Source organism: Martes martes (genome assembly GCF_963455335.1).
Source record: "Martes martes genome assembly, chromosome: 12".
NCBI classification, from domain to species: domain Eukaryota; kingdom Metazoa; phylum Chordata; class Mammalia; order Carnivora; family Mustelidae; genus Martes; species Martes martes.
The window spans coordinates 80,509,447-80,533,345 of record NC_137900.1 but is presented as its reverse complement, the minus strand read 5'-3'; the positions used below and the strand labels follow the sequence as shown (position 1 = coordinate 80,533,345).

General features: G+C 40.6%; 1 protein-coding gene across 1 annotated transcript; it reads left to right on the top strand.

Annotated features, from left to right (window-relative positions):
- Window positions 1-287: 287 nt before the first annotated feature.
- Window positions 288-647, top strand: LOC308353393 (adenosine 5'-monophosphoramidase HINT1-like; the record flags this gene model as incomplete). Its single annotated transcript, XM_080820229.1, has 1 exon — window positions 288-647. The coding sequence occupies one exon, from the start codon at window positions 288-290 to the stop codon at window positions 645-647; it is 360 nt and encodes a 119-aa protein (XP_080676355.1).
- Window positions 648-23,899: the final 23,252 nt, after the last annotated feature.

The window sequence follows — 23,899 nt, the reverse complement described above, 5'->3', positions numbered from 1 at the left end:
TAGAACTGTGTCAAAGTAGACCCACACAAATCAGATCTGTTTTGTTCAAGGGTTAACTAACAGGAAGCTATGGAAATCAGCAAATGAACTTGATGACAGGAAAATAATAACCAGCACTTCCTGAATCTTTGCCATATTCCAGACTGTAGCACATTGAGAATACTGTATCCCAATAACTCTAGACGATAGACTTTTTTGAAAAATAAATAAATAAATAAGTAAAAATTAAAAAAAAAAAAAAAAAAAAGACTACGCTTCTGGGGCGGCCACACAGGAGAAAGGCCAAGATGGCAGATGATTTTGCCAAGACTCAGGCCAGGTGGACTGGCAAAGACACAGTGTTCAGGAAGACCATTCACAAGGAAATCCCAGCCAAAATCATTTTTGAGGATGACCAGTGTCTTACTTTCCATGACCTTCCCCCTCATACACCAAAACATTTTCTGGTGACTCCCGAGAAGCATATATTCCAGATTCCTGTAGCAGAGGGTGATGACAAAAGTCTTCTTGGACATTTAATGATGGTTGGCAAGAAATGTGCTGCTGATCTGGGCCCTAAGAAGGGTTATCGAACGGTGGTGAATGAAGGTTCAGATGGGGCACAGTCTGTCATTATCATCTCTGTGTTCTTGGAGGTTGGCAGATGACTTGGCCTCCTGGCTAAATATATTTTAAGGGATAATTTTCCCTTCTCTAGGCAATGATCAATGTTTGCAAGTTCTTTTTTTTAATTTTTTTTAAAGATTTTATTTATTCATTTGACAGAGATCACAAGTAGGCAGAGAAGCAGGCAGAGAGAGGAGGAAGCAGGCAGAGAGAGAGGAGGAAGCAGGCTCCCTGCTGAGCAGAGAGCACAATGTGGGGTTCGATCCCAGAACTCTGGGATCACGACCTGAGCTGAAGGCAGAGGCTTTAACCCACTGAGCCACCCAGGTGCCCCAATGTTTGCAAGTTCTAATATGTTAAACAATACACTTATTTTTACCTGTGTTTGGAGAGATTAAGGAAATAATTTTTTAAAATTCATACATAATAGAAGATGATGTTGCATGGTTTACAGTTGTTTTTTAAAGGACTACAACATAAAGGTTTCATGGAAATCTCCTGTTCATACAACTACTTAGAAGCAAAGCCAAGATTCAAACTCAGAACTGCTTAACCTCAAATACTGATAGTTTTATCTATCTATCTATCTATACATATATATATATATATATTTTAAAGATTTTATTTATTTATTTGACAGACAGAGATCACAAGTAGGCAGAGAGGCAGGCAGAGAGAGAGAGGAGGAAGCAGGCTCTCTGCTGAGCAGAGAGCCTGATGCAGGACTCGATCCCAGGACCCTGAGATCATGACCTGAGCCTAAGGCAGAGGCTTAACCCACTGAGCCACCCAGGCGCCTGCTTTATCGATATATTGAATATTCCTGAGCTATATAGAATGACCTGCTGTAACAAGATGCAATTTAAAGAGAAAAAAAAAATGTAGGCTTTATGTTTTGATACTCCAGTGCTCCAGTGCACTAGTAAGAACGACTGGCAGAAAATCATATGGGGAAAAAATTTTGTCAAAAAAACAGAATTTGAGTCAGCAATACAGTGTACCTGCCAAAAAGGCTACCATAATTAAGTAATTATTTAACTAACTAACCAACTGATGGTGATGGTAATCTTATTCTTTCTACAGATGCTTAGACCAGAGCTAGAGAAGAATGTCTGGTTCTGGGCAGCACATGTGTAATGGGATGTTATCAAACTGAAGAATGTCTCAAAGAAAATGACCACCATTGGGTAGGGGTCATTGATTTGTCATAAAAAGAATGGGACTCAGTTTATCCTGAAGTAGAACAAATGTGAACGAAGATATTATGATCACAATCACACCATAGCTGAAGGGCCATCACAGGTAAAAGTTGTAGACTTGTTTTGCCTGGTCCCAAGGAATAAAATTTCAATCTGAATGGAATCCTCAGAAAAATATTTTTTTTAAGATTTTATTTATATATTTGAGATAGAGTGAGAAAGAGCATGAGAAGGGAGAAGTTCAGAGAGAGAAGCAGACTCCCCGTGGAGCTGGGAGACTGATGTGGGACTTGATCCTGGGACTTTGGGATCATGATCCGAGCTGAAGGCAGTCGCTTAACCAACTGAGCCATCCAGGTATCCCCGGGAAGAGATCTTTAATTTGAATGAGAAAGAACCATGGAGAGGTGGAGTATATTACCCTGAGAGCACTGGAACTTTCTTTTCCTTGCAAATGTCCCAGCAGACATTGAGAAGCCACAGTTCAAGTCATTGTAAAGGGGATTGAACTTATGTGGCTGGACAGTGTAGGGGTCATCAACTACAAGCAGTACATACTGCTACCTTCCCATGCAAGCTCATTAAAGCCATCACTAGTTAATCATGGCACTTTTCACAAAGCTTCCTCAGATTCTTTCCAAATGTAGAACTCCAGGCAACCATGTCCAACTGGTTAGAGTTGGCGTGCAAAATGAAACACCATCCCTCTACCCATATGAGGTATACATGGTATAAAATATGCATTCGCAAGCCTGGATGCCTATATGAATCATCTCTAGAGCTTTTGGAGCTTTTAAAAACTGCGGATTCCCAGGTCCACCCTTGCTCTCCTAAAAAAAAAAAAAGTATCTAAGTTCTGAACAGAGGAAACTGAATATGAAAATTATCTCCAGCTGACTCAGATGTGTTGAGTCTAGCACAGTCTGGCAAACTGGTACTTAGCAACAAGTAATAAAAGATCCATCCCAATCCTTCCAGATCTGCAATGCTTCCAGAATCAAATAATCAAGAATAAAAATATGAGTGTTTATCTTTGTTTATATGTCCACATATTACCCATGCATGCAGTAGTCATGTTTTCCATGTTTTCCCCCTGGGGATGAAATTTTGCGTGCAACCCATCCCATGGTTCAGATTTCTGTGTGCATCCGTCTCCTGACTTGCACTGACTGGATGAATCACACTACCTGTTAGAGTACAGGAGAGCAAACATTAGTAAAACTGATAATGCGCCTTGTGGTGGTGACTCAACAAAAGCAAGCACATCTGTCACGGAGGAGAAGCCCGCCAGCTCTGCACCAGGGGAGATGCGATTGAATAATAATGCGCCAGACATAAAGCAACTTCAATAATGCTCTCTGCCAAGCTAAATCCCGTAAGTTGGAAATGTGTGCATATACTGGGCAAATGCACAGTCACATCGTATAACGAGACCAAAGACTCCGTACTCAGAATATAACATCTTACAATCATAGCTAACCCAACAAGCATCAGGTGCTACAATAAGAACTGAGGAAACAATGACAAGCACAGCAGACACCCTCCCAGAACTTTTGCTTCTTCAAGAGGGGTGGAAGCAAAGGACTAAGTTTGGAAAAAAGAGTCAAAGCTAGGGAACAGGCCAAGGAGAACTCATGGAGAGTTTTGTAGGACAAGATAATATTAAGACATTTGATCTTTAACTTGACAATGAGAGAGTGGCAAGCCATGAAGAATTTTGAACCAAAGAGTGTATATTGTATGTAGAAAGACACTTGGGTTGCCCTGTGGAGAAAGAAGACAGGCGACTGGAGGGAAATACAGCTATTAGAAGACTGTGTAACAGTAACACATCGGGAACATGCTTCTGGCTGAAGAGAGTTGACTGTCAACATCTACATCCAATTACAAGTTCAGTGACTTCAAGTTGGTCGCATGTAACCAACAGGATGGATGGGAGCATTTACACCATGGAAATTGGCAGATACTACAGAAGATTTTCTCCCTCAGAGAGACTGTTATTAAACATTTGTCAGCACACCACATCTGTGCCAAGCACATATTTTGTGTCTACACACAGTATGAATGAAGGCACTGATATAAAAGCCTAACTAAGAGGACCTTCAATATGGAACTGAACACAGACAATTTGTTGATGAGAATACCTCTCATTCACAAAGGGCTTTACTATTTGCAAGATAGTTTTATATTTATCTTCTTCTTTTTTTTTTTCCTTTTCTTTGAGACAAAGAGAGCACATGAGCAGGGAGGGGCAGAAGGAGAGAGAATCAAGTAGGCTCCATACCCAGCACAGAGCTCAGTGCAGGGCTCGATCTCATGACCCTAAGATCATAACCTGAGTCGAAATCAAGAGTAGGGCACTCAAACAACTGAGCCACGCAGATGCCCCCTTATATGTATCTTCTGTTTGCCTTTCTTTTTTGAAAAATGAAGATAATTGTTATCGTTGTTTTACAAACAAGGAGAAGCTTAATGGGGATAATAGAATTTTTGAAAAAATTGAAAGAGAACAATTATCCAAACACTAAACAAAATGCTGGGCACACATTAAGGGCTCAGTAAATTTTAGCTATCATTGTTGTTATTATTAGAAATAATTATTATAGTATCAAAACAATTCTCTAACTTAGATATCATAGGCAGTTTTTTGTTGTTGTTTTTTTTTTTTTTTTTTTTTTTTTTTTAGGATTTTGCTTGTTTGAGAGAGAGAGAGAGCTCAAGCAAGCATGAGCAAGGGGGAGGGTCAGAGGAAGAGGGAGAAGCAGGCTCCCCACTGAGCAGCGAGCTGGATGCAGGACTTGATTCCAGAATCCTGGGATCATTACCTGAGCCGAAGGCAGACACTTAACCAACTAAGCCACCCAGGTACCTGAGACACTGTAGGTAGTATTAACTATATTTCCTTAATGGTGGACTTAGGATTCAGAAAAGTGAAATCATATGACTGAGACCTAGATTAGAAAGAACAGAAGAGTGACTTAAAACCCGAAGTTCTTTTGACTCCTGGTATAGTGTTAGGCCCACAGTCCATGCTGAAGTTTATCCATTCATTTATTTATCCACCCGTCTACTCAATGAGCATGTATTAAATATCTACTACATGCAAATATTATTATGAAGAAGTGGTAATAAGCCAAAAACTATTTTTTCTCTCATGGAGCAAACACTGGAGTGGGGAATGGCAGAATTAGTACATTTTAAAAAAACAAACAAATAAATAAATATATAATAAATGTTGGGTGGTGTTAAGTGCTGTGAAGACTAAGAGATGGCCTTTCTGAAGAAGAGAGTAAGAGAGATGGTGTTTTAGGTAGAGTAGTCCCTGAAGATCTCTCTGGGAAGCCTGTTCATGTGACTCCATTGAAGAGAAAGGGCATCTTGGAAAGAACCATCCATATGGAGGGCATGGTAAGTGCGAAGGGCCTGACCTGGGAGAGGGCTGGTATATCTGAGAAGTGTAAGGAGATCATAGTAACTGGAGCAGAGTCAGTCTGACAGGGGAGAGTAACAGAAGATAGGATCAAAGGAATAGAAGCCAGATCATAGAGGCTTTTTAGGTCAAGGCATGGTCTCTGGTAGCCTCCGTTGAAATGTATACATTGTAATGAATTTAGATTGCTTCCAGTAGAAGGTGGCCGATCTCAGTGAACATTCTGAAAGCCTTTCCTCTAAGCTCGTAGAATGTTCCCATCCAAACATAGAAGTTAGTTGGTCTCTCTAGATTCCTTCAGTCTCTCAGTCTTAATTTTTATTGGATAAAGGTACATTCATTCATTCATTCACTTATTTTTTTTTTCCTAAAGATTTTATTTATTTATTTATTTGACAGAGAGAGAGAGATAGAGAGAGGGAGAAAGAGTGCATGTGTCGGGGGGAGGGGCAGAGGGAGAAGGAGAAGCTAACTCCTGGCTGAATGCAGAGCTATGGGGCCTGATCCCAGGACCCTCCCTTAGATCATGACCTGAGCCAAAGTCAGATGCTTAACCCACTGAGCCACACGCATTCACTTACTCCTTATGACACTTCCACTATATGCCAGGCATTTGTGCTAGTCCCTGGGAACAAAACGTTGAGCAAGGCAGTAGGGTCCCTTGTCCCTAAGACACTAGCAATTCAATAGGAAATAAAAGCATATTCATAGGTAATAACGTGCAGAGTGACAAGAGCTGTAGGCACAAAAATATTAAAAGAAATGCATGCTCCTCTCTACCCCCACAGTTCCCACTCATAGGTACCCTGGTGCAGGCTGTTCTGAAGTGCAAATCTGTGATCCACAAGGGTGACAGAGCTTGTGAATGCAGAGCACAGCTTGCTTTGCCAAACATGGAGAAATTAGCAATAAAGTCAGGAAAATATTATTTTGTTGTCTTTAACTAAACTCTATAACTGGAATAATATTACCTTTAATGAGGCTGGGGAACTTCCTCTGAGGAGTCTAAAGCCCTTTACCGATGTTATTCCATTAATTCTCCTTGTGTCTGGAACTTGGCACCTGAAGCACAATGCATTATGCAAAACCAAAGCACACTTTGCATAGAGAAAAGATTGTGTTTCAATTTTTCCCTTGTGCTCAACTTCAAAACGCTGGCAGATCTGCCATCAGGACATGTATCCTATACCCAGGCTCTTGATGTTAAAATCATCCTAGATGGGATCTATCTATCTTGTGGTTGAGGTGCAGGGGGTATGGACAGAAAAAGATGGAGAGGGAGAGAAAGAGGGAGAGGGGGAGAGAGAGAAAGAGGAAGAAAGAGGGAGGGAGATAGGGAGAGAGAGAGAGAGAGAAAAGATAAAGAAAGAGAAGGAGAAGTTTGTGGGGGAAAATGTATCTGAAATCTTTTATTAGATTAAGGATAAAGTTGTTGGGACCATTTGATTCAATAAAAGTTTACGAAAACGTTCTGTAAAGTGTTGTGTGCATTTGGCTACAATGCTAGATAGAGAACTAGCTGCATGAGTAGTAGATTTGATGCTTGCACCGTGTGCCCAGTCTGGTGCTAGACAATTCGTAAAAGGAAAATGAGATCAAGCAAGCTCCCTGTTTCAGTCTGGGAGAGATGACTGCCTTACATAAAGCAGTTAATTTACAATGCAAACTTAGAGCAAGTGCTAGATTGGGCAGTTTAGCCTCTAAGTGCTTCTTGGAGTTCAAAGAAGGCAGAAATCAATGTCGACTGGAAGGATAAGAAAATCTTTATGATGAGCAATAGATCTGAACTGATCTTTGAAGACCAAGAAGAATTCAGAATGGTGATGTTGCAACACAGTTCCAGATGCCTATAACCTAAATATTCTGAAATTCAGAGCAGTCCAAAGTGACCCATTCTTCCCTGGGTGGGGAAGGGTGGATCCACATCACATAATTTCTGGGAACCTAGGATTCTTTTCCTCATCCCAAGTATTCCCTAAATAACAAGGCTGAAATGATCCTGCTGGGTGCTTGTCACCTTCCAGTTCAAACTCCTCTTCACAACTTGGTCTTCAGCTGCCCTGGATGGCCTCTGTCCCCACCACACACTGACTGTCCTATAACCTGCCACCATCTCTATGGCCTCTCTCTCCCCTCACTCAGCTTCACCCCTCCCCTTAAATCCCCTCCCCTCTCCTCTCCTCTCCTGATTCACCTGCAGCCCATGCACAAGCTTGGCCCCCACTGTTGGGTCCTCCAGCACCTCTAACCCAATGCCTCTGGTGAAGCCTATGTTTTTTGTTTTGTTTTGTTTTGTTTTTCCCCCAGAAAAAGTTAGGGACAAAGGAGGGGGAAAAAAAATACCAGGGAAGAGGAACTTAAAACTGCACATCAGAAATCATTGCTGCTAAGACTAAGGAACAGCATCATTCCCCATCCTCTCCACAGGAATCTCTTACTGGATCCTGGCTCAGTGATTCCTGGCCTGGGACCTACCCTCACCGTCTGTGCCACAGATGGTCTTTGCCACACTGCCTGGAGTCAGCCTCCCTTGGGGTTGCACCTCAGGGACATTGCTTTCCAGTTGTGAGGATTTGAGCAAGTTTCTTCATCTGTAGATGAGAATAGTGGTACCTACTGCAAAGGACTGCGCTAAGGATTAATTGAGTTAGAACAGGTGAAATTCTCAGTGCCTGGAATATGTCCAAAAACGTGGGAAGGCTACAGCTATTACCATTATTATTATTACCTTCCCCAAATTTCTGGGCCATAGTATATTTTTCCTAGGAAACCAAGAGGAGCCCAAACCCCCTGTGAAAAGAATTTTTGTACTCAGGAATTCGGGTACCTCAGGCTTTTGCTGTTTTTATATTTAATTTTTATTTTCCAAAAATGCCTTTATAGTCTGAGGAATATTTGCCAAACTCATATTCTTAAAGATAGTCTCTCTCTTTTTTTTTTCCCCTGGAAGTTTCTAGTTACTGTTTGTACTTTAAGTTCATGGTCCGTCTGGAATTACAGTTTCTATATGGTATAATGTGGGTACTATATTTTCCACTTGTCTATCCAATTGTTCCAGAACCATTTATGGAAAACACTTTTTTCTTTTCACTGAATTGTTTTGTGTCCCTGTTGAAAATTAAGCTAACTACGTATGAGTGGGGCTATTTCTGGTTGGGTCCCTCAGTTTTAACATGTCCCAACCAGGTGATACCAGTCCTCCTTCCCTCTCAAAACCTTTTATAAGGTCCATTTAAGAGTTCTCAGAAAAAAAGAGTTTTATCCCAAAAAGGAATGCAGCTACCTTCATTAAGCATTTTTTTCCTCCTCATCAGAGTTCCATAGAGGCATATCATCATCGAATATAAAAGACCTGAAATGTCCCTTAGAGAATCACAGAGGTCAGTGTAAGGGCCTATTCAGCCAGAGCAGCCCCACCCCGGTTGAACTACCATTTTGTTGTAAAACTTAAATTGACCTTCCTCCCCCCCCGCCCCCCACCAGGGGAACTTACTTAAAAGCAAGTCCGGGAAACCAGTACCAGGTAACAGCCCAAATACAAGGGTGAGTTAGGTCAAGTAGAGATAACGGCCCAAATGCAAGAGTGGGTCAGGTCAGATGGAGACATTCAATCAGTGGGCGCATACTGTCTCCTAGCTACCAAGGTGATGGGCTAGTTTCCACGGCTACTGTGGGGTGAATTGTAATTCAATTAGCCACCTGTGTATGACCAGGCCCAACCACATGGCCTTTGCTCTATAAAAGTTAGTCTGGAAAGCAGGGAGGGATCGTCCTCTCTGTAAGGGGTGGCCCCCACTGGTCTGTTTGCCCGTCGGTCTGATTCTTGACGCTTGGCACGAAATAAAGCTTTGCTTGACCTTCGCTTTGTATCAGTCTCGCTCCTTTGACTATGGACCCATTATTGGGGACCCAGCACTGGGGACCCAACAGTCAGCTGTTTCATTTTACAGATGGGGAAACTGAGGCCCAGGAAGATGAATGTGATTTGCTAAGGCCACTCATATAATTAACCGCAAAGACAAAACTAGACACCTGATTTCTTTCCCCTTACTTCAGATGTATGTTTTTTTCTCACTGTGCACCTGTATTATATCCTGTTCTAGCATGAAAATACCTCCATTTGTTTTGAAACCAAAGCAAGCTAGATTCAGAGCATGGGTGTCCACTGTCTTCAATAATATTTTTAAGGTTTTTGAAGACCACTAAGACAACCTTAACATTTCCCTCAGCATTACTAAATTCGGACAAATTCTGGGACGCCTGGGTGGCTCAGTTGGTTGAGCGGCTGCCTTCGGCTCAGGTCATGGTCCCGGCGTCCTGGGATCGAGTCCCGCGTCGGGCTCCTTGCTTGGCGGGGAGCCTGCTTCTCCCTCTGCCTCTGCCTATGCTCGCTCACTCTCTCTCCCACTCTCTCTGACAAATAAATAAATAAAATTAAAAAAAAAAACTGCACTGTAAATTCGGACAAATTCTTTTAGTGCGCCTCTGAGATGTCAATCTTCCTCCACCCTCTTACCATTTCACAATTCAGGAATGTCTGCCTTCAAAGACCAGGGAGCCTTTGCTCTGAAACATTATCTTCAGGGATAATGTTGAAGCCCCCCCCCCCACCATCTCCCAGTCTCCATGGGAGGGTAGGAACCCAACTTCGCATAAGGCACAAACAACACACACACACATACACAGAGCCTAATCACCTTGACCAACCTTCCCCCAGTGTGTTCCAGTAATTTTCCACTAACTCACCCAGTGCAAAAAATACATACATACATACATACATACATACATAATAAATATTAAAAACAAAACGGCCCTGCCTTTTGCTTCAGCAGAACTGAGCTCAGTCCTGTAATGAAGTCTCTTTCACCGGCTACAGGAGACTGAATAAAATCTATAGTGCTATTTTTAACAAATGTCCGGTGCAATTTTACTTCCACACCAGGCCATCCAGGACAAAGGGTTACTCCAGCCCAGCATCCTCTTTTGTTTGGGAAAGCACAAGCAAGCTAACTGGAAGCAGCCCAAATATTGCCGATTCATTTGCATTTAAATTGTCCAAATGGCATTTGGTAAGAGCTATTTGATGTCCAAGAAGGCTTTGGAGGCTTTTAAACTTCAAAACAGAAGGTCAGGATTGATCAGCAGGAAAAGAACCTCGGTGCAAAGTGGCCAAGTTGAGCCCCAGGCTTCTGACCTGGGAAGCTGTTTTCAGCATGAAGCCTGGGAGAAGGGAATCTTCTCAGGTTTGCTCCAGGCAAGACGGCGGAGTCTGCACTGGGTGAGGATGACTTGTGGTCTTATTTTCTAGGCTGCTAAGCTAGGGCCTCCTGTCCCCTTCCACGATTTGCCTGGGAAACACATTATTTGCTTAAAAAAAAAAAAAGTGCATTAGTCGTTAATTTTTTTGTTGTTACTAAACTGTTCTGTTTCATTGTTTGTAAAATGTGGACAGTGTTAAATTAATTAGCAAGGAGGCCGTTAGACTGAGGTAGCCCTAATGCCATGTGGGCCTACATAAGCAAACCAAAACCTAAGCTTATAAATGCCTCATGGTTGTGAAACTGACACCTATGGACAACTAATCATGAATAGCCAACAAGGCTTTAAGCTATAGCCAATCAATAATTTTCCTTACTTTATTTCTACCTTTTCTCTGTAAATATCTTTCCCAAAGCTCCTGTCCAAGAAGGGCTCCCAGCTACATCTGGTTTAGTGCTGTCTGATTCCAATCAATAAACTCTTCAAGTTTTTAAGAGGACTCAATTTATCGTTATTCACTACTTTCCCTTAACTATTCTTATCTCACAAGATTAACAGAGAATAACAATGATAATAATAATGGGATGATGATGATTAATCCAGCAATTTCTATATGCTCATCCCTTAAAAAAAATTTTTTTTTAAGATTTTATTTACTTGGGTGCCTGTGTGGCTCAGTGGGTGAAGCCTCTGCCTTCAGCTCAGGTCATGATCTCAGGGTCCCGGGATCGAGCCCTGCATTGGGCTCTCTGCTCAGCGGGGAGCCTGCTTCTCTCTCTCTCTGCCTGCCTCTCTGCCTACTTGTGATCTCTCTCTCTGTCAAATAAATAAATAAAATCTTAAAAAAAAAAAAAAAGATTTTATTTACTTATCTGTGAGAGAGAGCAAGGAACCCAATGTGGGACTCCATCCCAGGACCCTGAGATCATGAACTGAGCTCAAGGCAGAGGTTTAACCAACTGAGCCACCCAGGCATTCCCATCCTTCAACATTTTGAAGACCATGAAGCCCAAGACAAAGGGTGACTTCAGCCCAACTTCCTCTTTTGTTTACAACAAACCTATGAGTTATTTTTTCTTTCCTTTAATGAAAAAGATGGTTTAAATAAACAACAACAACTGAAGCACAGAAAGGTTAAATAATCTGTCACCGGTCACATAGCTAGTAACCAGCAGAGCCAAAATAAAACAGCCACACCGGTTCTGAAGAGTTAATAATATATGAAAAATATTAAGCTAAATGGTAATATCATTATCACTAAAAAGAATAAATCCCAACTGTGCCCTTATCAGTACTCACTTTCCACGCCAAACACTGTGTTTGACTTCTAACTTCCTATCCAGCCTTTGATCTGGTGAACTCTCCCACCATCCCCCTCCTTATAACTAAGCAACCAAACTCTGTGTCTATGTAAGAACTTTTCTATTTGTTGCAAGTTTGACACAGCTCTCCAACTCAAACCTTGTCTTCTTTGCCAAGCAAAATATGGAAGAACACAACAACAACAGAGGTAAACAAATAACCCCAAAACAAACAATGGGAATGAGAAATTGGCAATATCAGAGGATTTAAAAAATGAATAAAAGGTTCCCCTTTAGTGCCTGATAAGATGTAAGCCCCCTTGGTGCTTGCAAGAGGTACAGCAACAGGGAGGGCCTGAGTGTAGGCTTGAGGACAGCACAGAACTGAAGCAGGGAGGCACTCCCTGCGGAGGCCACCCTGGTGAAAGGTAAAGCAGAGGGTGGAATGTGAGAGACGCAGGGGTAGCATTATTGACCACCATGCTAAACTCTGCCTAGAGACACAAGCATTGCTCTCTCAAACCTGACACACTATCAAGATTACTATAACTGAGGGGGAAAAGGCTATGCCGCTCAGGTGTTAGTCTAACCTGGCACATCTTTGAACTTTCCTAATAGTGCATTTATTTGCCACCTGCCCATTTTCCCTTTATTTATAGTTTGTCTTGTCCTGTATCACAGAATAAAAACAGATCTAAAACAAGCCTTAGGAATCATCTCATTACAATTTTCATTTACCGGGAAACACAAACTAGCTTAAATATGGAAAATGAGTAAGTTAACCAAGGTCACACATTTAAGTAGTGGCAGAAGAGGGCCACAGACAGGACTAGATTCTTTTAGGAAAGGAGATCAATGAACACCTTGAGATGGTCTGCACTGTATTTCAGGAACTTGCTTTGTTTTTCTCAATGAAATCCATGAACCAAATATTTTAAGGGCCACGGTTACCGGTTTTTTTTGTCCATGAAGAGCTTAAGAGGTGCAAGTAAATTGCATTTAGACATTACTGTTCTCACTGACTTATTTTAGAGCCATAACGAGAGAAGAAATCTGAGATGGAAACAGATTAAAATAAAATAAATAAAGCTCTTCTGGTTCCTTCAGTCCACTGACTGGGAAAGATAGTTTCTAGACATACTGTAGTAGGACTAAAAACAACATAGACCAAAAAAAAAAAAAAAAAAAAAATTGTTGCTGATGCTGCATTTAATTGCAAATGATCCCACTAGCCTGCATCTACTGCTCTGAATGCTTAAGCACCTGGACCATCTGGTCTCAGACCCACTGCACACTCACCACGTTATGACATCACTCCTGGCCACCTGTGGTAAGGGAAACAAAGGTTTTTACCTGGGTAATTGCTCTTCTAAAAAAAAAAAAAAAAAAATCCAGCGGTACCACAACAGAAAATACCAGCTAGAAAAAAAACAATGTTTATAACATTGTGGAAATGAAGACAATTGCTGGATCCTCTTCAAACCCAACTTGCAGAGAGGATAGAAGCACTTTTCCCTGGGGAGTATTATGCAAAGTATGAGGGTGTGGGAAAACATTTTCATGGATTTACTCAGAGAACAGATTACTTCTACTACTCCTATTACTAGTAAGTGTATGCAAGCAGAGACACTGCAAAGACCTAAAACAATGAAATTGGGGATTCACATATGAAAATGCAAAAATGACAATGATGACAATGATGATATAGGAAGCTGAGTTTGAGGTGTCACCTGTGTATTTATTTATTTGTACAAATTTAATTCTTTAAGAAAAAAATTCAGGGGACACTTGGGTGGCTCAGTTGGTTTAAGCATCCGGCTCTTGGTTTCGGCTCAGGTCAGGATCTCAGGGTTGTGAGATCGAGCCCTGCCCCACTGCAGAGTCTGCTTCCTATTCTCTCCTTCTCCCTCTCCCTCTGCCCCTCCCCATGTTCCTGCAGTCTCTCCCTTTTAAACAAATAAATAGATAAATAGATAAAGAAATAAATAAAAAGAAAAAAATTCTAGGATCCTTACCTTGTATCAAATAGATTCTGTGCATGTTATTTCTTTTTAAAGATTTTCTTTATTTATTTGAGAGAGAGAGCACAAGCAGGGGCTTGGGGACAGAGGTAGAACCAGACTCCCCACTGAGCAGGGAGCCTGAGATCATGACCTGAACCGAAGGCAACTGCTTAACAAACTGAGCCACCCAGGTGCCCAGTGCATGCTATTTTTTTTTTTTAAGGTTTATTTATTCACTTGAGATAAAATGAGAGTGAAAGAGAGAGAGCACAAGCAGGGGAAGCAGCAGACAGAGGGAGAAGCAGACTCCCTGCCAAGCAGGGAGCCTGACGCAGGGCTCAATCCCAGGACTCTGGATCACGACCCGAGTTGAAGGTGCTTAACCAACTCAGCCACCCAGGTGCTCCTGTGCATGTTATTTTTATAGGCAACCTTAAGGCAGTGCAATGGGTAGCAGGGGCCCATGCCAGAGTCTGCAAAAATTTCCTAAAATGGTTCAGCCATGTCAATAGAGTAAGAATCATCAAAAGACAGATTAATATATTTTTTTCCAGTAGGGAAAAGCTGTATTAATGTAGATTTTTCCCCCCTAGGTAGATTTCGTTGCCTCCATTTTGCAGAAGAAGGAATGGAGCCTTTGAGGAAAGTCCAACAACTTGCCCAAAGTCACACAGCTAGAATCCCACAGAGGGAGCATGTAAAACCACATCTGTCTACCAAGCCCAAGTACATCCAATGACATGTCGCTGCCTCCCAACATTAAACCACTTACATTTATTGGACTGCCTTTTTTGCCTTTGCTTATAGTTTCCTCTCTATCTGAAATGCATTTCCTATACCACACTGCAGTTACTCAACTGTGTCCATCCTTGGAGACTTGCTTCAAAGTCCATCTTCTCTGCAGAGCTGTATCCAAATGTCCCCAATTACTAGTCTCATCTACCTTTGGTCCTCATGTGATTTTCTATCTACAGTTCTTACAATTGTCTCATTTTCTATTCAGTACCATAGCTAATTATATAAATGTCAATCTCTTCTCAGAGACAGAAAAGTCTTATTTTGCTTTCCAAACCTCACTGTATCTTAAACTGCAAGTTATAGGAGAGCAGAGATTAGATAGTGTATGAATAAGACCTTTGTCCTTTGTATCAGAGCTCCTGCAAGTTCCAGACTTACCACATTACCTGGCACCATGCAAATCAATTAACATCTCTGAGCCTTACTTCCCTAATCCCTATAGCACAGATAATAAATAACAAATCCCTTCCTCTCATTCTTAGTGTGAGAATCAGGTTAGTTGAATAGGTAGAAATTTTGTGTTTTTATCAGGTTTCAAGGAGTGTATTATTTAAGATACATATTTGGCGGCTACAAGAAAGGGACTGCAAAATAAAAAGGCATTAGGCACATGGAAGCTATCATGTAACACCAGACCAGCATTTTGGGTTGGCGGTGACTCTATTCCAGCAAGTTACATGAAGACCTGGGTTCCTTGCATCTTCTGCTCCTTCTTTAGTGCTGGTCTTATCTGTGCATTTGGAGCTATGTCAGAGGTTCATCTATGTTCCCAATGACAGGAAAGTGAAGATGTGAAGTCAAAGCCAACTATTTTCATTCCATTGTCAATAACCTGATATCCATTGCTATACCTAGCTGTAAGTCACTGTAAAATGGAGCCTGTAGCTGGGCACTATGGGTTCAACTTGAATTAAATTATTGTAAAGATGGAGAGAATGGGTTTGGTGGAAAATAAGCAATTTCTGCCAAGGGGAATATAGAAAAATAAAATAAGATGGTATTATGAGCATCAATAATCATTAAGGTATGAAGACGCAAGGTCGACCTCACAGGCAGGTTTTATGTAAGCAGAAAAATTCTGCAGAACCTTTTGGTTCAATATGCATAAAGAAATTAAATGGTCTCAAGAGATGGAAAGGCTATTTGAATATGCTAATTGTGGGCACCCCCAAACAGAGCTTCAACTGTCAGTGAAGAAGTACAGCTGTAGCTTATAGTATACAACCAATGCAGAGGATACCACACAGTTTTCAATACCTCAGTATCCTTAGTAGTCTTCAGGAAATGAGATATTCCCAATGTTGCCCAATTCCATATTCAAGTGACCAGTTATAGCTATTATTCACATGGCATTCGTCATTGGAAAGAAATTTATAAAAAATACTTCAGTTAGATAGCAAAAAGAGCTCCTTCCTTAAAGGTAGTGAAAAATACTAACACTTCCTTTTTTTTTTTTTTAAGATTTTTTTTTATTTATTTGACAGAGAGATCACAAGTGGGCAGAGGGACAGGCCGAGAGAGAGAGAGAAGCAGGCTCCCCACAGAGCAGAGAGCCTGATGCGGGACTCGATCCCAGGACCCTGAGATCATGACCTGAGCCGAAGGCAGAGGCTTAACCCCTGAGCCACCCAGGCACCCCAATACTAACACTTCCTTATTGTAAGGTATACAATCTTTAACGTCACACAGATGTGAGAGAATTAAGGGAAGTACCTCATGTTACCTCGTATATAAGACTTTGGTTTTTTTTTTTATTTTTATTTTTAAAAATACTTATTCATTAATTTGAGAGAAAGAGAGGGAGAGAGAGTCTTAAGCAGACTCCACCCTGAGCACAGAGCCTGATATGGAGGTCTCTCACGACCCCTAGATGATGACCTGAGCCAAAGCCAGGAATTAGACACTCAACCGACTGTGCCCCCCAGGTACTGCTAAGACAAGACTTTAAAACAATAAGCAGAGATGTGAGGCTGATAGAAGAGAGCCATGGGGGAGCCCCCAAAAGATCTTAGAAACATGAAATGAGAATGTCTCTATCCTACAGTGGTAATAATGTGTTATTTCTTGTTTATTTCCAATGAAGACATGCTTTTTGGAAACTGCGTGGTAAATTTTAATTATTAATGAAACTAATAAAAATATTTATAAGAAAGCAACTATAAAGCAAATGAAAGAGCACACCAACAAATTAGCATTTAATTACCAAACATTCCAAGAGACAGCTAGGCACAGTGCTGCAGTTGAACAAGCCAATGGGGGCAGAGTTGAGTGTGAACTCTTCCAAGGATAGGCATTAGCCACATGGAGCTATCTTGAGATTTGTTACTACAAACAATAAGGACAGTGTGTGGGACCAGTTGGGGGGTGGGGGAGGCGTATGAATCCTGTTTGTGCTAATTTTCAGGCAAATGAAATCTATCTTTACAGCTCAGTAACAAATCTATACTCAAGGTAATTTATCAACTGAACTAACTGTATCTCATAGAGCCTTTTTGTTAAAGGTCAAGAGTCTTCCAATCCCTCTATGACTATGTATAAGACACTTAGCTTTACTGAGTCTCTAGACCTTCAGTTTTGGAAAATGGGGATATCAGAGGTAATGTAGGTGTAAACATTGGTTTCAAATATACCAAGGCCCTCATTGTTTAGGCCTATGATCTTCTCAACCTGGCTGTTTCAAATTGAACAAACCAATTGGCTATTAGAGTCTAGTCCAAAGATCTGGTCCAACAAACACTGTAGAAGCTGTGGTCTGGGCTCTCATGAGTATTTCAAACTGTGATGATCAGGAGAACTTAGTATCCACTGGTATAAGTTTGAGTTTTCCCGGAGATTATCGCTGAGGAGGGAGCAACTGTTTCTACATCACTGTAAGAAATTAACAACTACAGCTCTGCTGTCTGTCCCCCTCAAAACTTTGCACCACCATGTTTAATTTGAAGGTCTTCAGCTGGATATTAACCTATGACTCAGTGTCCTTTACATCCATAAAATGGAGATAATAGTGCTACTCCATAGAAGTCCTATGAGAATTTCAAGTCATGGCTACTGAAAATGTCATGTGCATTGCCTGGTCCTTAATAAGCACTGAGTAAATGCTTGTTGCGATCATTTCAATTCTCATTGACTAAAGACATCCCAACAGACAGATGGAGCCCAGGGGAGTCACATTTAGGGAATTAAGAATATAGTCAACCACAGGATGATTTCTTAGGCCTTAGCAGGGCCCCTCTAAAAAAATGTATACCTTTTCTGGATGTCCATCCAGCTCACAGTACCTCTACCTTCTCTGGAAACTCACCCTTTCTCCAAGACACGGAGCTAGGCAACTAGTACCCGTGTTTGAACAATTACTCTGCTTATCACTCTTATCACATTTATTTGTCTGTGGCATAAAAATTAGGTCTATGATGAGTTAATTCAATATTTTCTCACTGAAATGTGGAATTGAGCTTGAGGATCTCTTAGCAGTTGATCCTATAACAAGAAAATCTGCAAGCTGCAGCATGAACATATTTTCTTCAGTGTAGGTCACAGAGCTGAAAAGGCTTCTGTCCTGACAGAGAAAAAAAATCAAGCAGAAATCAGTGATAAAATAAGAAAAAAAAAAAAAAAAAGAGTTCTGAAGACTTTCCAGTTTCTGTTTCTAATCCAGTGGTTTCTACATCTGTATGCCCATTAAATCAACTGGGAATCTCTTAAAATCTCCAAAGTCTAGACTACACTATAGACCAATTAAATGATAATCTATGGAGATGGGACATGGGCATTAGTATTGTTAAATCAGAGTGATTCCAATGCACAGATATGTTTAGAACCACTGTCCTAGTCCTTCCTGAGAGCCCATCTATAGAACTGACCATGGATTACATAAGCCATTCCAATATCCTTATAATAAATTCCATTATTTTTGCTTATGCTGCCTAAATTCACTTATTTTACTTAAAATAAAAGCAAAAAAAGACTAAGTTAAAATTTGGGGATTATATACTTTGCCGACACTAAACAGGGAACTAGACAGGGCCCAATTGTACAAACTAGTGTACAAGGTGGGGATTAAACTAATCTTTGAGTTTTTAGATATATACTACTATTGCAAAAAAACACAACAACAACAACAAACCCTTAAAGTTTTATTCAAAGACATATAAAACATAATATGGCATGTTCAATTGGGTGAACAAGAAATGGAGATAAACATTAGACCCCCGTAAAGCAGGCATGATGTTCTGTTAGTTTTTCCAAGTTTCCTACTAATCAGCTGGAAAAGGGCAACCAGTTTAACCAACCAATTGCATTTACGTTTGACAAAAGCAAATTATCTTGAAATACAAATGTTCTTGGTATAAAAAGCAGACATGAATTTCTTCCTTAGGTCCTTATTAAAAAGAGGCAATGAATTTGAAAGAAAGTCAGGGATACAAGATAGAACAACAAACACAATGGGTAAGACATAACGTTAGGCCAGAACAACAGAAAGGAAGACGAATGCCGAATCAAACCACAGAGGCCAAAGAAGGCTGGTTTTAAAGAGGTTTCTTTAAATCACCCCCTCTTCTATGGAAACGACCAACACACCTTCCCCATTGTTGAGAAGAAAACCCATGTATCTGGAAGCAAGGATAGGAGCAAGTCCTGGCATTATCCATTCACAAGTACCTGCCCCATTAGATGTTTCCCATCCCCGAGACTGACTCTCAGGTTCCTGCTAGGTAGACCTGCAAGTTTTACCTTCTGTTCCGTTCGCTGAACACCTTCCCATCTAGTCAGTTCCAACTCCTTTAAAACTCCCTGTCTACTCAATGAATGTCCTCTGCTTAGTGCTTCCTTGGACTTTTGGAATCCTCCATGGAAAGGTTACAGCATTGCCTGTAGACTTACAAACACTAGTCATCCAAGTGTACACAGGCATCATGTGTGGGAAGGAGGGTTTAAATGCAGACTCCTGGGGCACCTGGGTGGCTCAGTGGGTTAAAGTCTCTGCCTTCAGCTCAGGTCATGATCCCAGGGTCCTGGGATCAAGCCCTGCATCGGGCTCTCTGCTCAACAGGGAGCCTGCCTCCCCTTCTCTCTCTGCCTGCCTCTCTGCCTACTTGTGATTTCTGTATGTCAAATAAATATATAAAATCTTAAAAAAAATAATAAATGCAGATTTCTGAGTTGCACTTCTAGGGACTTGATTTTTGGTTTTTTAAATGTGCCCCCAAAATCTATACTTTTAAAAACACTGCAGACAACATTGATTCACCTGCACTAGACTTAGAGAAGCCTGTCTTAGGAAGTTCTCAGAGAGCCTTCACTATGTTTATGTCTTTCCCTTCTGTATCCCCACCTCCGCATTGCCTGAACATTTATTATATTCCTGGCACTACACTCATTTCTTTGTTGTAAGTCAACTTAATACATTTTTATAAAAATTCCTTGTGGTAAATATTGTTTCCCCCATTTTATAGGAGAGGGAACCATGGTTCGGGAATCTTGAAAACTTAAATAAGTGTTTCAAGGGCACAGAACATACTGGAGTCATAAAGATTAAGAAAAAAAAAAAAAAGACAACTTTTCTTTTAAAAGGCAAGGATGAGAATGAGCTGTGTTGGAATTCCAGTAGCACAGAGCTGTGAATAAAACTGACTAAGCTCAGAGAGTCAGTAGCTCATGCCTCAGTTTCTCCATTGTCAAATTAGAAATGACATGGGCTTTAAATGAAGTTAGAAGACTTGAGGGGAAACATGGTTTCCAGGTGCAAAATATGATTAGCATGACAAGAAGCATAACAAATTGATCAAACTGCTGGTTAGACACCCAGACTTCTCACAAAACATCATCCTGCTGCACTAAATGCCAATCAATGAGGATTAAGTGGATTGAATTTTCCTTGGAGAAACGTGAGTTTTTAAAATGAAAAGGAAAAAGGCTTAGATTAATAGCTACGAAGGGTTTTGCAGACACAACACTAAGGAAATCAGTCGTTTGATAAACTTTCTATTAGCAGGGAAAGCATGTAGCTCAGAATCATGGAAACTTTGAGTGTAAGTCTGGAAGGAACTTACTATGTGAAATACCACAATTAGTAAAACAAAATCCTCCTAGGCATCTCCCAGGTATACGAAGGCAAAACCTAAGCAGATTATTTCCTTAAAATTTTCATTTTCTGGAAATATATCTCAGTGCGATATACAAAAAGGATATAATACAGTCATGTATAAAATATATAGAACATATATACAATTACATATATACACAATTTATGTATGTAGTACATATAATACATATACAACTATATATATATACACAATTTTTGTATGTGTGACATTTCCTTTTTCTGTATCTCCAAAATGCAAAGTAAGTTTAATCCTGTGATTAATGATTGAGGTTACATTGAGATAGTCTCAAAGATTATTTCACATTCAAAGGAATGTTTGATAAGAATTTGATGGCCATCAGACTTCTGCCAGGAGAAAGGAAACTTCCATTTTATTATAATTCAGAACCAGCACATTGTTCTCAGTCACTCCTGGGCTATTACATTTGGCAAGATGGATCACACAAGAGTGTGTGAATCCATTTGGGTTATACCCATGCAGGCTTTGACTTACCTTCATCACACAGTCCCTGAACAAGGGCCTAAAAGTTACCATCAGGTATCAGGAGGGACCTTTAAGGTGCTCTAGAAAACAATCACCTTGCAGAAGCCAATAAAAGCAATTCCAGGTAATAAAGAGGCAGTGCGGTAGAATTAGCCGGATACTAGTTTGGTTGCAGTTCTTGTCCGCATATCTTCATTGTCTCCCCTGATTCCTTGGCCTAAGGTCCCACTTTCACAAAAAATCTTTGGTATTTTCTGGTCTGAATTGTTTCCAACTTCTTTTTTGACTTACTGGCTTCAACCCGCTACTATCAACACCTTGCTTCTCAGGTCATGGGCTGCAGGTACCATCTAGAGATTTCTTTCTTATCTTGATCCTGAATGTCCCTGCCTCCATTTTACTTGGGTTTCACATTCCATAACTGATTAATTAACTCTTTAAAGTATGCATATTTATCAACACTTCAGGGCTTTGGGGAGGGCTCTGTGGGAATACCATTGTGAGCAAGGCTAAAATACTGTCTGCCCCCAAAGATATAAACAGACATTTCTCCAAGGAAGACATACAAATGGCCACCAGACAAGAAAAACAAAAATGCTCAACATCACTCAGCATCAGGGAAATACAAATCAAAACCACAATGAGATACCACTTCACACCGGTCAGAATGGCTAAAATGAACAACTTAGGAAATGACAGATGTTGGCAAGGATGCAGAGAAAGGGGAGCCCTCTTACACTCCTGGTGGGAATGCAAACTGGTGCAGCCAATGTGGAAAACAGCATGCGGGTTCCTCAGCAAGTTAAAAACAGAGCTACCCCATGACCCAGCAATTGCACTATGAGGTATTTACCCTGAAGATATAAATGTAGTGATCCAAAGGAGCACCTGCACCCCAATGTTTATAGGAGCAATGTCCACAACAGACAAACTATGAAAAGAGCCTGATGTCCATCAATAGATGAATGGATAAAGAAGATGTGGTATATACCTATACATGGAATATTAGCCATCAAGACAATGAAATCTTGCCATTTGCAATGATGTGGATGGAACTAGAAGGTATTATGCTACGTAAAATTAGTCAATGAGAGAAAGACGATTATTATATGGTTTCACTCATATGATAAACAGAGGAGAACAGGGAGAAGGAGGGAAAAATAAAACAAGATGAAATCAGAGAAGAAGACAAACCATAGGAGAATCTTAACCACAGGAAACAAACTGAGGGTCAGGTAAGATGGTGAGAAAAACCATTTGAAAAACCATTCTTGTGGCATAAAAGAATAAAAGGCTTCCATTTCTTCTATCCTGTGATGAGCAATTCCACAAGTATCATTTTGGAAGGGGCTGGTCCCTTCCACTTCCACACTGAAGGCTAGCCCACTCACTCTCCACCTTGGCTACTTTAAAGAACAAAGACTTTGGACCCAGCACAGCTTTCCCATCACCATTCAGGTGACAAGACTGAGGAGACCTAGTAAGTGCCACCCCTGAACAAGAATAATCTCCTTGAGATATGCCATCCCTTACATAAGCAAGCAAGAAAAGACTGAGACGGGAACCAAAAAACAGACATTTTATATATCATGCCAAAGACCGCTGAGGGTAAGTAAAAATCTAAAAAATGTCATCCATCATCCATCCAGACAATTGTCTGCTCTGACAGCTTATGCAGGGACCAAGGACATATTGCTAGAAATCTTTAGAGGAGGGGTATATTTTGTGCCTCCATGTCCTTAAAAGGGAGTTTTAAACTGGGGACACCCTTCAGTTTCTCACCTGCAAGGATCTACTTATTTAACGATCATGCAAAATTTTCTTAACTAATTTGCATTTTTAATTTGCACTAGCAATTGTATGAAAGCTAGCATGGATTTTCCCAGTAGATTTCAAACTAGGATTTCTTCCAGATCCCAAGGTTTAGGGAATATGATTCAGTTCCAGAGCCCCAAGACCTCCTTCAATGTGAAAAATTCCATTATTTCAGTTTTCATGTTGGGGTTCCGTAGGCAATATATTTCATTAAAGAAACAGTTCCACTGTTTGGGGGGAAAAATCACTGAAAGAATAGGTTCATAGAAAGAGAAAGGAGTCAGAAGACTCAAATTTAATTAGTTGTTTGATCTTTAACAAAGTCCTTCTTCTCTCTGAGCCATGATTTCCTCAACTGAATATTGAGGACCAAAATAGATAAACTCTGGTATTCCTTTTAGATTCAAGATTCGTATATCTATCTTGAAAGCCACAGGAATGCAACATAAAAGTATAGCTACTTCTTTTTGACAGTGTCCCTTCCTAGGAGGAATTTTGATATTATTCTTCACTTCTGAAATATTCTTTTGTATTGAGCTTCTTTCAATCCCACAGATGGTCTGTCTTTGCCTCGTGATATCTTTCTCTTTATTCTAAAATATAGAATCACATTCATATTTTTTAGTCAGTAGATCTTAAAATAAGGCAAAATCTTGAGCTCATTTCTCAGGACTATCCATATATACACTCGGGTCTGCATACAACTACAGACCCCAGCAAGCCCATTCATGCACTTGCCTTAGGGGTATCTGGGTGGTTCAGTCAGTTAAGTGTCTGCCTTCAGCTCAGGACATGATCTTGGGGCCCTGGGATCAAGCCCCACATCAGGATCCTCTGCATCTTCCCCCTCCCCTTACTTGTGCCCTCCCTCAAATAAGTAACTAAAAATCTTAAAAAAAAA